The following is a 15,819-nucleotide window of genomic DNA, read 5'->3' on the forward strand; positions in this document are numbered from 1 at the left end:
TCCCCAGACCCTAATTCGGGACGGCCCCACCCACCATCTCTGGCTGCTACACACACAAATCAGTCACCTCAGACGACTTTACCTTCCCTGTTAGGTTTGAACAGTCTCCTTGCTTTTTCCTCTTCTTAGCATCGTACCTATTCAACTGGTAATGTTTAAACTTCCCCTAGGTGAAGCATGATGATTCTAAAATCTTTGCCTGTGCCCATAACCTGTCTCCAAATGCCAGCCATGGGCTTCCAGCTTCCCTCCTGCCCGGCCTACAAGGCCTCCAACTGGCCACTCAACTTTGGGCTCTTGAACATCACTCACCTGCTTCACAGTCAGGTGAGTACCACAAAGGAGCAGAGCCTTTTACAGCTGTCAAAGACTTAAGAAATCATTTGTTTTGGGGTTAGCAAACGACCTACAAAGTGCCTAGTAGTTTTACTTTTTGTTGGTTTTGTGGTCTCTGTTGCAACTACTCAATTCTGTCACTGTCTGCCAGGTGCAGTGCCTCACGCCTGTAATCCCAGCACTCTGGGAGGCCAAGGCAGGTGGTCTGCCTGAGCTCAGAAGTTTGAGAATAGCCTGAGCAAAACCAAGACCCCATCTCTAAAAAATAGCCAGGCCTGTTTTGGCAGGCACTTGTAGTCCCTACTTGAGATGCTGAGGCAAGAGAATCACTTGAGCGCAAGAGTTTGAAGTTACTGTGAGCTATAATGCCATTGCATTCTACCAAGAGCGACTGAAAGAGACACCGTCTCAAAAAAAAAAAAAAAAAAAACAGAAACATGTCACTGTTACATGAAAACCTCCACAGAGAATGCATATACAAATGGATGTGGCTGTATTCTAGTAAATTATTATTATTATAATTTTTTTGAGACAGAGTCTCAAAAAAAAAGTCACTAGAGGACCGTGGCATCATAGCTCACAGCAACCTCAAACTCTTGGGCTTAAGCGATTCTCTTGCCTCAGTCTCCCAAGTAGCTAGGACCACAGGCGTTCGTCACGACGCCTGGCTATTTTTTTTGTTGTAGTTGTCATTCTTGTTTAGCTGACCTGGGCTGGGTTCAAACCTGGCAGTCCCAGGGTATGTGGCCGGTGCCCTAAGCACTGAGCTACGGGCACTGAGCCCCAGTAAAATTATTTTTAAAAATCAGGCAGCAGCTGACAAGGCAACAGTTTTCAGCCCCCTAATCTATACCATTACCCTAATTAGGTTCTTGATTCTGAGATGATCAAATATTAGCTTTTGCTTATTATTATTTTAGTGTTGAGTGTATGTTACTCCTTTAAAACTTATACTGTATTATCCGTATAATTATTCACTATATCTAGCAACTTATCTTTTATCCAAACATCCTTTCACCAGTAAAGGAATGGATGGTGAGCTACTCATAAGTACCGGTTTCCTTTGAAGGTGGATGTTGAACATAGTTTGCTTTATAATCATTTACCACGATGTTTTTCCTGAGTTTTAGCCAACTGCCACCAATTTAATGATTTGAAGTGCCCGTTTTCAACCTGAACACTGCTTTCTTTAAACAGAAGTTTGTCTGGAAACTCATCAAAAGAAAAAAGACAACACAGAATGACCCTATGGCAGTGGGTGGGGCCAGGGAAGAGGCCCAGACAGCAGCAGCTTAGCGCCCTCCTCCCTGTAGCCCTAGCCTTGCAGTACCCTCCAGAGTACCTCTTAAATCTTGCAAAACGGCAGCCTCCAAACTTCTTTTGATTAATCACCTGTATTATGAAAAAGGTTTTAAGCAACCCACTTGCCCTTCCCACCACATATTCACAATCCTAGTATCAGTAAATATCCCAAGATATTATATACTTAGGATGAAGCTCATCATTGAAGATAATAGATATAAATCTTTTACAGCCTTCTTGACAAGTTAGAATCTTTTTGGCTTACCAATCTGGTTGCAATGCCATTGCTTTTACACGGAAATACGGTTGATGAAGAATTTCAAACCAGACATTGCAATTTTCTTATTGTTTGTTTTAAAAAAATGTATTAACTCTAGTATTTGCAGTAAACCTTGAAAGCCACCAGTTATTTAGTCCTGTTAAAACTAGAAAGCAGAATCCCAAAGGCAACTTAACTGGACAGATATAAACTCTAATAATCTGTATTACGTGGTGAGCAAATGAACTGGTGTGGGTGCCCGTCACCCCTGGCATAGCGTGCAACTTTCCCACCCTCTGAGTAACTAACTCGTTACTGTTCACATGACACATATAACATAGGACCATCCAACAATCAAACCAAGTGAAAATGCCAGAATCAATCTCTATATCAAGAATTAGAGAATTAGTCAAGCTTAGTATCTTTCTTTATATGTGATAATAAACAGTAGTTCTACTCCACATTTGGAGGCTCCACTGTGAAATACCATTTGATTTCAAGCAAAAGGAAAGAACCACTCTCTGATTCGTGGGAAGGGTGGACACTGACTTCTCATTTGGTTTCACTCCTGACTAAAGCCCTAAGCCTGTCATCCAGCTGATATTGTGGCATCAAGCATGGCGGATGATCCACAGCCATGCCAGGCCCTGTCGTGATGTTCTGGATTCGGGGGCAGCTAAGGGAAAGAGCAAGCATCCTAATGGTTACCTGCAAGTCATTTTGTGGGTTCCAGTCAGAATCAAATATGATGCAGGTATCAGCAGCTGTGAGATTGATCCCCAGGCCTCCCGCTCTGGTGCACAGGAGAAAGACAAAGCGGTCTGAGTCTGGCTTACAGAACCGGTCGATGGCTGCCTGGCGCAGGTTTCCCCGTACTCGCCCATCAATTCGCTCATAGGTGTATCTGAGGGGACCCAAATGAACGAAAGCCCAGGCGTTAATCATGACTTCAATGGAGAACAGCAAACAATGCAGGAAGCTGCTGACCGACGGCCTTACTTCCCTCACTTCTAAGTTTGGACTAAATGACGGCAGTCTAGAGGGAATCCCACCCCCTACATACGCAGCAGGGCAGATACTGGAAGCTGCACTGCAAAAGGTCTCCCACCTCAAAACAAAAAACCAGTTGCAAACGGAGGACTAGAAGAACTGTCCTGTACTGTAAATATAAGGTATTGATCCCCACTGCCCAAGCAACTTATCCTCAAGCGTTTCCCAGTTTACACTTACACTAAATCTAATCATAAGACCAGGAAAAACAAATAAAAGCCTCACCATCTACTGCAAGTAGTGCTTATAACGAGAAGCCAGCTGCTCTGGGGTAAACTGGAAATGGTGAGACCGGAATTGCCAGGCCACTCTCTTAGGCCCAGGCAGGTCATTTCTAGCCTAACAAGCTCTTCAAAGCCTCCGACTTTATAGTGGAAACCAAGGTCTCTGGGGCAGTGTATTGCCAAGCAAGTAGAGATAAATCACATGAAAGTTTTTGAGGTGGGGAAGGGTAGTATCTGAAGAATATTTAGAGGAAAACAAAGCAGGGAGGTAAAGCTCAGTATCATTAAGAAGGCACATACCTGTGGGGAAAGGTAAGAAACAGGGGTGGAACGCACGGTGGAGGTAAGGGTAAAAGGAAAGAGAGTAAGAAAACGAAGCTGTTATAGAAGACAGCTCCTACCTTCCGTCTAGACAAAGCCCAGAAGGGCCCGCGGACAGAGAGCCTGTAAGTCACACGGACGGAAGACAGCAGCAACCTGGATTGGTCGGATGCTACTCTGGGCCAATGTTAACTACCCAGCAAGAACTGGTTGGTGAAGTAAAAGTAACTGGAACTTTGTCATAAAAGGACAAAGTCATCCTAAATCGGACAAATGGCCAACACTATGGATCCTGGCAAAAATCCTATTAGTAGCCCAGGATTACAGATCTCTAAAACCTAGTTTATAAGTAACTAATCAGAGAATAAGGATAGACCCTCTAGGAGTAGATGACTCTGTGGGGATGGCTTTAGACAACTAAATTTGGCAATATAATTCTAACTTCCTTGAAGAAGTCACGTAAAGAAACCACCCAAAGAAAAAATGCACACGAAGAAACCCGACAAACTCAGACTTCTAACAACACGTACACAGCAAAGCAGCCCATCTGAAAATGCCGTGGTCCTTTCACAAAGCCACAAGGCAACCCAGCTGGAGCTGAGGGTGGAGTGATTTCTGTTCCTTCTCCTTTTTACATACACAGAACTGCAGCAGCAAATGCAATGCTGGTGGCGACAGGACTGCCGTGAAGACAAACCAGAACGACTGCATGGTAAGATAAAGGCTTTAGTGTCAAGGTCTGAAATTCCATCGATGTCTTTATTTGTAATACCATAATATTAGCAGCAACTTTTTAAGTGTCAGTTCTGCGCCAGACACTGTATACACTTGATGTGCACCATCACGTTTAACATGGAAAATAATCCTCTGAGGTAGTTTCTATTATCAGCCACATTTACACTTGAGAAAACTTCAAAACAAAACATAAAAACCCACACAAGCAAAACATCTTGCTTAGCCACCAAGCTGGTGAGTTGAACCCATATCTAGCTGACTTCATGGCTTTCACGTTACACCCTTTCAATGCCGCAGGACAGAAAGGATTCTCTAAAAACTAAGAGACATTAAAGATACAAATGCAACACTTAACTTTGGAAACGACTTACTCCAACAGAAGGTGGAAACTGAAACTGTAAGTAGGTGTCAGAGCAAGTCTTGAGCTACTCACAGGTTAGCCAGGCATGTGAGGGAAACGCAAAGGGCTTGGATCAGGGACAGAGTTGAGATTCATGTGAGGAATAGCTGCTGCCACCCCACCCCAACCACGACCAAAATGAATGCCGAGCACTGTGGGGACAAAGGCCTGGTGGATGAGACCCCTGGGCACCAGAGAGGAGCCAGACGCCCACAGATGACAGTGAGGCCGGGAATCAGGGAGGAAGAGAAAGCCATAAGGAGTGATGAGACAGCTTGGCCATCACCTAGGGAAAAATTCCCGTAACATCAGTTAACAAGTGCTTTGCCCACATGATGTCGTAACTGTTAGAACGTGCAGCATGGCTGAAACGAACATTCTCATTTCTATCGCTTGTTTAAGTTTTGAGGGAGTGTTCTCAAAGAATGAAAAACGAGAATGAAATCGAATTCTTTGAGCTCTTTGAAATCATCCCCACACTTCTGTGCCAGGTCCCCGGCTATGCCCTCATTCCTGGATGAGAGCCTGGCATGAAATTAAACGGGAACAAAACCAGATGGACAGCTGGAGAAGAAAAGAGGCTCAAGAACAAAGAAAACCTGGAGGGCTGTAAGTCTGAATGAAGAAATCAGACATCATAACATTTCCGCACCAAACTTCAGCACAGCCATTAACCCTCTATGACAAGTGTATTTTGAACAAGATCCCTAGAAGTTGATGTGGCTCAACCTGTATCTGTGTCACTGTCAAATATCAACAAGAAGCAAGCAGGTGGTACTTTGAAAAAGCCTATGTGAGACCAGCTGAGGGACTGAAGGGCAGTGACACGTTTTTGGCCCAAGAAATGTTGACCTTAGAAGACTTGAAGGGCTCATCTCCCAGCAATAATCAGCTGAAACACATAAAGAGTTAAAAAAAAAACAAAAAAACAACCCTGTACACAACAGCCACAAACACATGAAATAGTTAGGATTAAATTCAGTAAGAAATATGCAGGATTGGTAACAACATGAAAGGGCCATTCTTTGCTCACCACCGTGTCTCTAACACCTTCAGAGGTTCTAGCACAAAGCTGACACTGTAGAAATGTCTGTCGAGTCATAACAGAGCACAACAAAGCAGCAAATCTGAAAATGTGTATATAAGAGAGCTGAGTCAGTGCAGTAAACATGTTCCTCGATTCTCTAACCGTGTCAGTCCTAGCCCACTTAAGGTGTAAAAAGTAACAGAAATCCCAACACATTTCTGGAGTTAGGGGCTGGAGTAGTCAGAGATAGGTTTAAAGAATAATTGTGAAGTTCATCTGGAATAATATATGAGCAAAGAAATGAAAGCGGTGATCAAAAGAACAGAAAGGCTAGACATACACTCAGCATATATAATATCAGTATATCTCATCTATAATATTTTATATGATGGGGAAAATGATGGACTATTTAGCAAATAGAATATATAAAAATTAAACATATTTGGAAAGAAAAGAAAACCAGACCTCTATTATATGCTATTTATCAAAATTACAGAAGGACCAAAGACCAAAATGAAAAAATAAAATCAAAGAAATCTAGCCACAGATTATTAATTAATATATGCATTTAATTCTTTGTTCTCCCCAAACCTTTAGTGTAAGGACTTAAAAAGAAAATAATCCTCTCCCCCAAATAAAGCTAGAAAGCCAAGCCAGTGGTGTCTGATTTGAAGAAAGCAGAGTTCCAGGCAAGACATGGCAACCTAACTTAATACTGGAGAATATATGAAGGGATGAGACATTGATCCATCTAGTATCCCTGAAAGTGGGGGTGCACAGTCTAAAAACAGGGGAATTGGCAAAGCATTTGCTAAAGTCTCAGCCTCTAGATCACCTACCCTGGCCTTGAAGAGGATAAAGGATCTTTACTCTCTCAACTCTGGAAAATATTAACTACAGTTATAAGTGGACAGACCTTAATGAAAAAGGGAAGAGAAACAGAGATATTAAGACCCCTTACTCTTTCACCACCACTCGCCACTAGCTCTGAGTACAGTCAAGTTTCCACCCTCTAGGCAAGAGAGAGGAGAGAAACAAGGAGGGCCCCTGGTGAAATGTTACAGCCAGATGAATAGTACTTACACATGGGGGATAAAAGCCATAGTCAGCAAGCCTCACTTATAAATCCAGAGTTTCTAGTTAGCTCCATAGCGCTCCCTTCCCATCTGATTGCTCAGACACCTGCTCGTCTGAAACACAGAGCCTCTGCATGGTCTTAACAAAGCAACGTGTCAGCAAAGAAGAACCACAGAGTGTGGACAATATAGAAAAGAACAAAATAAGTTAGCAAAACCTACCTGAGGGCAGTAGAGAGTTAACAAAAGCATGCATATCTTCCAGAGGACTAGAAACTCATGGTTCCAGCCACAGGGAAGGCCACATAAAGGGGGCAGAGGTGTGGACTCTAGTCCTGATAACAAGCTGCTACCTTTCTGATAGGCAACCATGATCCCCAGAAAGGAGAGAGATGGGGAGTCCCAAACTGGTGGTAAACTCTACCACAATCTTTGGGTGACCTGTGCCTTATGCTAGCTGGGGGCAGAGTGCAAATAATGGGAACTCAGATGGGTGCTGCCACCTGCCAGGAACACTGACATTGTATTTTAAGTCTAACCTGGTTAACTGCCTCCAAATAAAACCATCAATATCTTCAGAGCAATGTAACAGAATCCTAAATCTCCAATATAATATTCACAATGAATAATATTACACAATTCAGTATTATGTAACACAGGAAAATGTGACTTCTGGTCAAGGGAAAAGACAGTCAAACACACTTTCTGGGTGAAGGACACAAGTACAATTTGGAGTTTATCTTAAAGTGCAAACAATGTAACCTAAACATAAGTACCCTCATATTAATATGAAATAAGAAGAGCAACAAAAAAGACAATCAACAGATGTCAAACCTGTGATGCTGTAATTCAGACAAGAACGTTAGAGCTGCTATTCTAATTATGCTTAAAGAAGTAAGGGAATGTAAGTGAAGAATGAAAAGACAGGCAATCTCACCAGAGAAACCAAACACTAATAGACAAAAAATCAAACGGAAATCTTAGAACAAAAAATACAATTGCTGAAAGAAAGCTTTGTGTAGCCTTTGTAAGTGTGACAGAGATAATAAAGAGTAAACTTGAAGACAGAAATCACACTAAAAAAGAAAAAAAGGATTAAAATAAAAAAAAAAAATAGAGCCCATGGACATGTGTAGCAAAATCTAAAGGTCAAATACTTAGGTAAACAGAGTCTTACTAAAACAAAACATAAAACCCAAGAGAATGGGCAAAAAGAAGAAAAAAATTGAAGAAATGACCAAAAGCTTCACAAATTGGTGTAAGACAAACATTTACAAATTCAAGAGGCTCAGTAAACTCCAACCAGAATGAATTACAGTCTTCACAAACTGTTGAAAAACAAAAACTATAAGAAAATCTTAGAAGCAGTAAGAATGAGTCACCAAGTTATATTCAGAAGAATAATAATTTGAATGAACGCAGACCTTTTAATCAGAAACCACTGGGACCAGAGCACCTAGGAATAGATAGCACTTTAAACTCCTAAAAGAGAAAAAAAAGCTAATCTAAAATTCTCACATGAAACAGATATATACAAGTGAAGAGAAAAAAGTATGACTTGGAGAAAGTAGACACAGATTAAAAAATTCTATTCCCATTCTATCATGAGAAACCTTAAAAAGGCAAGAGAAAACAATGTACCTCTGAAATAACTGGTGCTATAAAAACTGAAAAATTATAAAAAATATTCTGGGAAATTACAAACATAATTAAGAAAGAAAACCTAGAGGTTGAAAGTTGGAACCCAAGTGAAGTAATTCTACCAGAAGGTACAGAAAACATAATGAGATAGAAAATATAGAAGAGGGAAAATCAGGAGTTTAGTCTAGGTCTGAGATACAAATAAAAGAAAACGAAAGAAAAAAAAACAATAAAAGATAAATCAAAGAAAATTCCCTGGAACTGAAGTCACTTAGACTTCAGATGGGAAAGATCTATCAGTATCCAGCACAGGAAAGCAGCTCATTGTAATATTTTGTAAGACAGGGGACAAAGAAAATATATCAAGACTTCTAAAACCAAAAAACATCACACATGCCGGGAATCTAAAGAGCTTTTAACTTCTCAATAGCTACCCTGAAAGCTGAAAGACAGTGGAGTAATGCCCTCAAATTCCAGGGGGAAATGTGTCTACCTTAGAAACTCAAAGCCAGCTAAACTACTCTGAAGAATGAGGGTAGACTAAAAACATTTTCAGACAATGTCTCAAAATTTACTATCATTCACCCTTTCTCAAGAGCTCCTAGAAGAGGTGCTCCAGCATGGAATCCACCAACAAAACTCGGTTCAAGAGGGAAAAAAAGAAACTTGTCAGAAGGCAGACAACAGATCAGAGGCACAGGGAAGGAGGTTCCAGGAGACAGGGCCTCGGTAAGAGGAAACTCATGGGTTGGAAAATAATGACGGTAGATGCAGAGAGCTAGGGTAACGTTTGCAGCTGAGTTACAGAAAGTGTGTAGAAAGATAATCAAATAAACAAATAAAGGAGAAAATATAAATAATAAAAAGAGAAAGCAAAAATTGTGCAATGAAAATTAAACAGCATATTGTGTGACTGTGTTGTAATTTAGTATTCTCATTAAGTCATAATAAACACTGAACATTATTCTATCCCAAATTATTTTTTGGCATATGGGGAAGATGGGAGGACAGGAAGTTGCATATAAGGTGGTTAGGAGGGGCAGTGAAAGGAGGCTAAAGACTCATCTTTCACAGTGAGAGCAGATACTACCTAAAACCGAAGAAGTCAAGAAATTATAGCTAATAACATGATTGAGATATAGCTATAAACACTAAAAGAAATACCATAAAGAGTTAAAAGTAACTGCTTATGAGGTACAGGAAACTGGGAAAGGGGAAGAATGAATTAGGAAATACAATTTTCAAAGTCTAATATGTGTACAATGATTTGACTCTTTAAATTAGGCACACATATAACTTTTTTTTTTTTTTTTTTTGAGACAGAGTCTCACTTTGTTGCCCTCAGTAGAGTACTGTAGCGTCACAGCTCACAGCAATCTCAAACTCTTGGGCTCAAGCAGTTCTCTTGCCTCAGCCTCCCAAGTAGCTGGGACTACAGGCACCCGCCACAACACCTGGCTATTTTTAGAGATGGGGTCTTGCTCTTAGCTCAGGGCTGTCTTGACCCTGTGAGCTCAGGCAATCCACCCACCTGGGCCTCCCAGAGTGCTAGGATTACAGGCGTGAGCCACAGGCCCAGTCACATGCGTATAACTGAGGAAAATAAAAACTAAATTAAAAAGAGAACAGTAATAACAATAGTAAGGACAGAAGAACACTGTTGGATGCAGAGATGAGGTGAAGAAACTATAAAAGAATGAAAAAAAATTTTCAAAAACACATGATATGGCTGCAGAGTGGAAGAAGCATTTTAAAGGATGCTCGCCTATTTATTTAAGCTTAAGTTTGAGCATAAATAAGGACTTAGGCTTAAAATTGTTTTAAAACAAAAAATTTGACTATTATAAAATTTAGAACATTTAAAAATAAACAAAAACTCATATCCATAAACAAAATTAAAAGGCAAAACACCAAGAAAAAAATCCACAACATACTCAAGTAAACAGATGATTTTTATAAATTTATAGAGTCAAAAAACAACAGAAAATGGAGGAAGAAAATGAACAAGCAATCCACACAAAACAAATATAAATAGCTAACGAATGTGAAAAAATATTCATTTTCTTTGTAATCAAAAATAAAAATTAAAATGAGAGACCATCATTTTGGCTTACTGAATTAGTAAAGATCAAGAAGCAAAACAATATTGGTCAAAGTATAAAAAAAGCATTTTCACACAGTGTTGAAAGGCTTGCATATAATTCACTTCACTAAAGGGTGTCTGAGCAATAGCGTACGTATCAAATCTTTTCAAAATCTGTACATCAGAATTTATCCTAAGGAAATAACTGGAAACGATCACATTATATATAGAGGGACATTCATTCACAGACTTTTAAAATGCTTTTAGAATATCATGCACATCACCAGAATTCTGTAGTAGAAAATTAAAGAAAAAAGTTCCATATTAAATAAAATGTGAGTTACAAAGTATTTTGTAGATTATCACAATTCAAACAAGTAAAGGTACACTAAACATACAAAGAAGGAAGGCTGAAAAGATGACCCAGCGTGCTCAGGTGGTGATATAGAATGTGTTTCCAAATTTTCAAGAGAAACTATAGGACCTACATAGTTTGAAAACAAGATGAGCAATAAATAATGAAGGGAAAAGAATAAAAAGGAGCAAGACTTCTGTACTTGCCAAAATTCTATTAAATATATGTCTGTTGAATATATATTCATTTGGGGGGTTTTTAAAAAAATCTGCAAGCTAATACAGATTTCAAAGAGTACAATAATATATTTTTAAAAAGCAAGTCCTGGGTGGCACCTGTGGCTCAGCGGGTAGGGCGCCGGTCCCATATGCCGGAGGTGGCGGGTTCAAACCCAGCCCCGGCAAAATTAAAAAAAAAAAAAAAAAAAGCAAGTCCTCTGGCAATGGGTTGCTAATCTATAGTGAATTTATAAATTACAAAACTGCTTTATCAGTTTTGATTCATTCCTATAATCTTATAAAGATTATAGAAGATTCAAGAATTCTTTACCAATAAATCTCTATTATAGAGCTTAAGGAATTCTTTGTTTAATCCAACTTTGAAGAATTACTTATGTAACATCAATGTCAGCACACCCATACTTAAATTGGTCATTTCCTTTAATAGTCTTTATATAAAATATGTCATTTATAAGGACAAACAGAATCTAAAAGAATAAGACATCTGTTAAGACACCTGAACAAAGATTTTTTTTTAAACCCAATGCCTGGGCTACTAGTTTCTATAACCTTAGACAAGTCTTCCATCATTAAATTTTTAAAAACTCATTTATAATATTTAGACCACTGATGTATCATGACAGTAAATCTAAGGCGTTGTGAATGATGGAACAAATGTTAACTCCCACTCTGAACCCATGTAACCCACATAACAACACAGACTTTCCACTTGCCATGAGTAATTGAATTTAGGTTCAGCCAATTACAGGGACACGAACAAGGAAATAACTAGGGATGGTGTAACTACTTTATCATAAAACTTACAGGGTTCTGAGAAAGGACATAAAATACTCCTAAATTCTTTCTCTGTGAGTTGCCAGCTTATGCTCTATTAGAAAGTTGATAGAGTGATGATTTCCAGGTCATGTTTCTCTCACCATTACAGGCAACAAAAATATAAATACATTATTTTCTTAACTCTTTCTAATGCTATCTGAATTCTGTTTCTTCCAACTAAAGTGAATATATTTTATACAAAGATACCTATACTTTATACAGCATACCTATACTTGGTCATAAAGTATAAAAACTCTGAATTTTAGTTATTCTTTCAGAGGAGAGTCCTTTTCTCCATTTTAAAATGTTTTACTATTATTGAAACATAATTTCTGAATGGGCTAAAAAGATATCAAATAAAAGGAACTGTCTGCAGTGCTGGACGCAGAGCTTTGCCACCAGTCTCACCTCCTCTGGATGAGATAATCTTCCAGGATATCGAGGCAGCGCACCATCTGGGAGAAGATGAGTACCTTGTGGCCACCTGCAATCAGCTTAGGGAGCAGTTTATCGATCAGCACCAGCTTCCCTGCGGCCTGAATCATGGCCTGCAGCTGAAAGTCAGGGGCATCGGGGCTGTGGGATTTTCGGAAATCTTCCAGAATTTTCTCCTCTGCTCCTAAAAAGGAACAGAACAAACTATTTATTCCTTGAACAAAACATAAGGGTAAAAGCTACTCTCTGCTTTATAGATCCTGGGGGAAATGAAGTAAATTCTCAACTCCTAGACCAGCAGTCCAGTGAGCAGATGCTGGGTGGGTGTGCCTGGTTTTGCCCTCGGCAGTGACATCTTGTAGAGAACACAGGGGCTTGGCTTTCCCCAGAAATCTCATCAAAGAGAGAGAGGATTTGAGACACCAAATCCTAACCTAACCTGACTCACCAAAGTACAGAAACCTTCCCAGAAAATTGGCAGTTAAGATCTTTATACTTCTTGACAGCACAAAGACTAGCTATAAGAGAATCCAAGTCACAATTTGATTTTAAAATTTTTTTTCCAGAAGTTTTTGTAAAACAACAAAAAAAACCTTCCAACATATTCTTTAACTAGTGCACATAGCTAGTTTAATATCATTGCAGCATTTTCATTCATTCAATTAAGTAACACATCTCCCTGTCCTCACGTGGAAAGCGTGAGCTAGACTCTGAGCAAATAAAGGGCATCAGCTGAGTGGTATCTACCTTCTACCAGGCAGAGTATGTACTGTGAGGCAGAGTGTTGGAAGAAGTTAAGTTCAAAACTTAGCACTGTGTACTCATTACCTAAATTGCTTAAGCCAGTGGTTCTCAACCTTCCTAATGCCGTGAGCCTTTAATACAGTTCCTGTGGGTCGGTTGAGAACCACTGGCTTAAGTGAATCCATCAACCTCTCTGAACCTAAAAAGGTGAGGGCGTATACATCATTCTAACACACAGTGGGAAGCTTATACATGAGTTCTTGGACTATCATTAGCTTCTAGCAGAGGCCCACGCCAGTCCTGAGCTGCTCCCTGAGTCACGCCCTGACTCACCATTGATCAGGTAGGGATGGTTACAGCACTTTCTCAGCTCCATCATGGTGTTGATGAGATTGGGCATGTTGTGCTGATTTGCTCCCTTGGTTAGAAAGGAAAAGTTCTTCTCCAGGATAGCACGATAGTACTTTTTCTGGATATTGGTCAGTTCCACCTCAATGATCGTCTCTTGTTTGGGGGCAAGGTTCTTTTCCACATCGTCTTTCAGCCTCCGAAGCATCATTGGTTTTAGGATAGACTGCAGTTTCTTTACCTGCCCAGGGAACAGAGACCTATTTACCTGCCCTGATCCTGGTTCAGTGATTGCTGGAGGATTCCAATCTTCTCTATAATCTCTTGAACATCTAATCATAGCACGGTGGTACTTGACTAAAAGAAAGATTGCGATTGATCCCTGAAAATGAGGAGTTTACAATAGCACTGAAAGGAAAGAGAGGATCTGGTTTTAATCCAGAAGCGATTACTGAGAACCTATGTGGCACTCTCGCAAGATAAAAAGGGAGAAAGATTCAAAAGACAGAACCCTTGTCTAGGATGGAAAACACAAACCTCTCTCTCACTCTACCATGTGGACATGCATGGTAATCACCTGAATATTTGAAGTCATGCTAGGATGTAGAAGTGCTGGACAGGGTGTCCCAAAAGACTCCACACAGAGAGAAAATTCACAGGCTTGTGTAACAACGGCTATCTTAGAACATATTAGCCATGAGTGGGAGAGGAGACTGTGTGGGTATGCAGAAAGAAGTGGCCAATAGGAAAAGAATATTTTGCAACATTTTGTAATAACTATTTTGTAAATAAAGTACATTTAGCTACAGTCTCCCATTTTTCCTATGTATGGCAACTTCGGGACATCCAGTATTACAAAGTCAAGACAATGTTGAAAGAAAGGAGTTCAGAAGTAGACGCAATCTGGAAACAGTTCCCTCTACACCTTTTAAGTAACAACAGCAGCGCACATGTTTGAAGGTACAGTATGCAAAGCATTAACGCTGGAGATGACATTGCTCATTCCATCGTGGAATATGTCACATCAGGGGAACATTAAGTCTGATGGTGTTTTCTGCTACTGTTTGTTCTCCTAACAGCTCAGGCCTGGACAGCAGATCTTTACACACCTGACCGCACCTGCAAAGTGACTTGTTCCCTTTCTAGGTAAGACCATGACAGAAAGAGATTCAAAATCAAAACACCTGAGTTAACCTAAACTCAAGCATTACGTTAGTTAAGATTAAATCTGAAAGAAAAATAAAATAAGGAAAAGGTAAAGTGCAAAAGAAATCAAAGTTCAAGCCAGGATGGGATGTTCAAAAATTTTAAGAGGGGTAGAGCCTGTGTAAATATTAATAAGTTGTGCGCTATGGCAGTGTGTCCTGAAGAAATAGAAAATGATCTACAGAGAGTGACTTAGAAGAGTAACTCACAAAAGCAGGTTTTAGGTAATAATGAATATGTTTTATTTTGTAAACAGATGCTTTCTCAAACTTTTATTGACTGTGTTTCAAAATATAGACATCTCATACAAGCATACAGTAGAATGGTGGTCCCCAGAGACGGGAGCAGGAGGGTGGGGGTGGGGGGGATTTGGGAGATACTGGCCGAAGGATACAAAATTCCAGTTAGAAAGGAAGAATAAATCCAAGAGGTCTACTGTACAGTATGGTGGCTATAGTTAATAACAACGTATTGTATTCTTGGGTCCCCTAAGAGTGTACATTTTGAGTATTCTCAATATAAAAAGTACGTGAAGTATAATGCATGTTAACTTGATTTAGCCATTCCACAATGTATACATATTTCAAAATATTACATTGTACATTATACATATATAAAAATTTTGTCAATTAACAAATTTAAAACTTTTAAAATTAAAATACAGATATTTGATACTATTTTTATGGGTTTCTCCTGTCTTTCCCCAATCTTAAACCTAACTCTTCATTTTACCAACCGAGGGTACTCAGAATCTAATCTCCCCAATAGGTAAGGAATTACCATGTAAGAACATCAAAAGAAAAGATGCGGCTAGCTAACTGTCAAGACAGGGACAAATGTCCATCTGGTCCAACTTTGCCCTTCACTTGGTTCGTACCTGGAGTCATTTAGAGTACGCTACATGCAAGACACTGTGCTCGTCAATACAACAAACACAGCTTTGGAGAAGATGTGGGCCTTGTCCTCAAGGAGATCATTGTCTAGGAAGAAGAAAAAACGCATACCACAAATTAAGTGCAATGGAGAAGGGGATGCATTTCCAATGGTCCAAAAATGAAGAGAAGGTTGGGCCTGGCTTTTGAAAGATTAAGAGATACTGCAATGTAGAGAAAGTCAGTAAGTTTGATTCTTCACTGCTCTCCAAGTGTGGCTTGCATCAGAAGTAGAAAGAAACAAACTGGAACAACAGAGTATACTCTGGACATCTGCTAATGAAATGCCC

The 15,819-nt window shown here is 39.7% G+C and overlaps 1 protein-coding gene across 6 annotated transcripts in view; it reads right to left on the minus strand.

Moving 5' to 3' along the window:
* Positions 1 to 15,819, minus strand: part of CHD6 (chromodomain helicase DNA binding protein 6) — a 213,623-nt gene that overhangs the window by 65,886 nt on the left and 131,918 nt on the right. For all 6 annotated transcript variants that reach the window (XM_053573515.1, XM_053573513.1, XM_053573512.1 and 3 more), the window contains 3 exons: positions 13,377 to 13,632; positions 12,273 to 12,483; positions 2,606 to 2,801 (listed from right to left, as the gene is read on the minus strand). In XM_053573515.1, the coding sequence (XP_053429490.1) occupies positions 2,606 to 2,801; positions 12,273 to 12,483; positions 13,377 to 13,632 (663 nt within the window). The remainder of the gene's footprint in view (positions 1 to 2,605; positions 2,802 to 12,272; positions 12,484 to 13,376; positions 13,633 to 15,819) is intronic.

The sequence above is a fragment of the Nycticebus coucang genome, chromosome 21 (assembly GCF_027406575.1).
Source record: "Nycticebus coucang isolate mNycCou1 chromosome 21, mNycCou1.pri, whole genome shotgun sequence".
Lineage (NCBI taxonomy): Eukaryota > Metazoa > Chordata > Mammalia > Primates > Lorisidae > Nycticebus > Nycticebus coucang.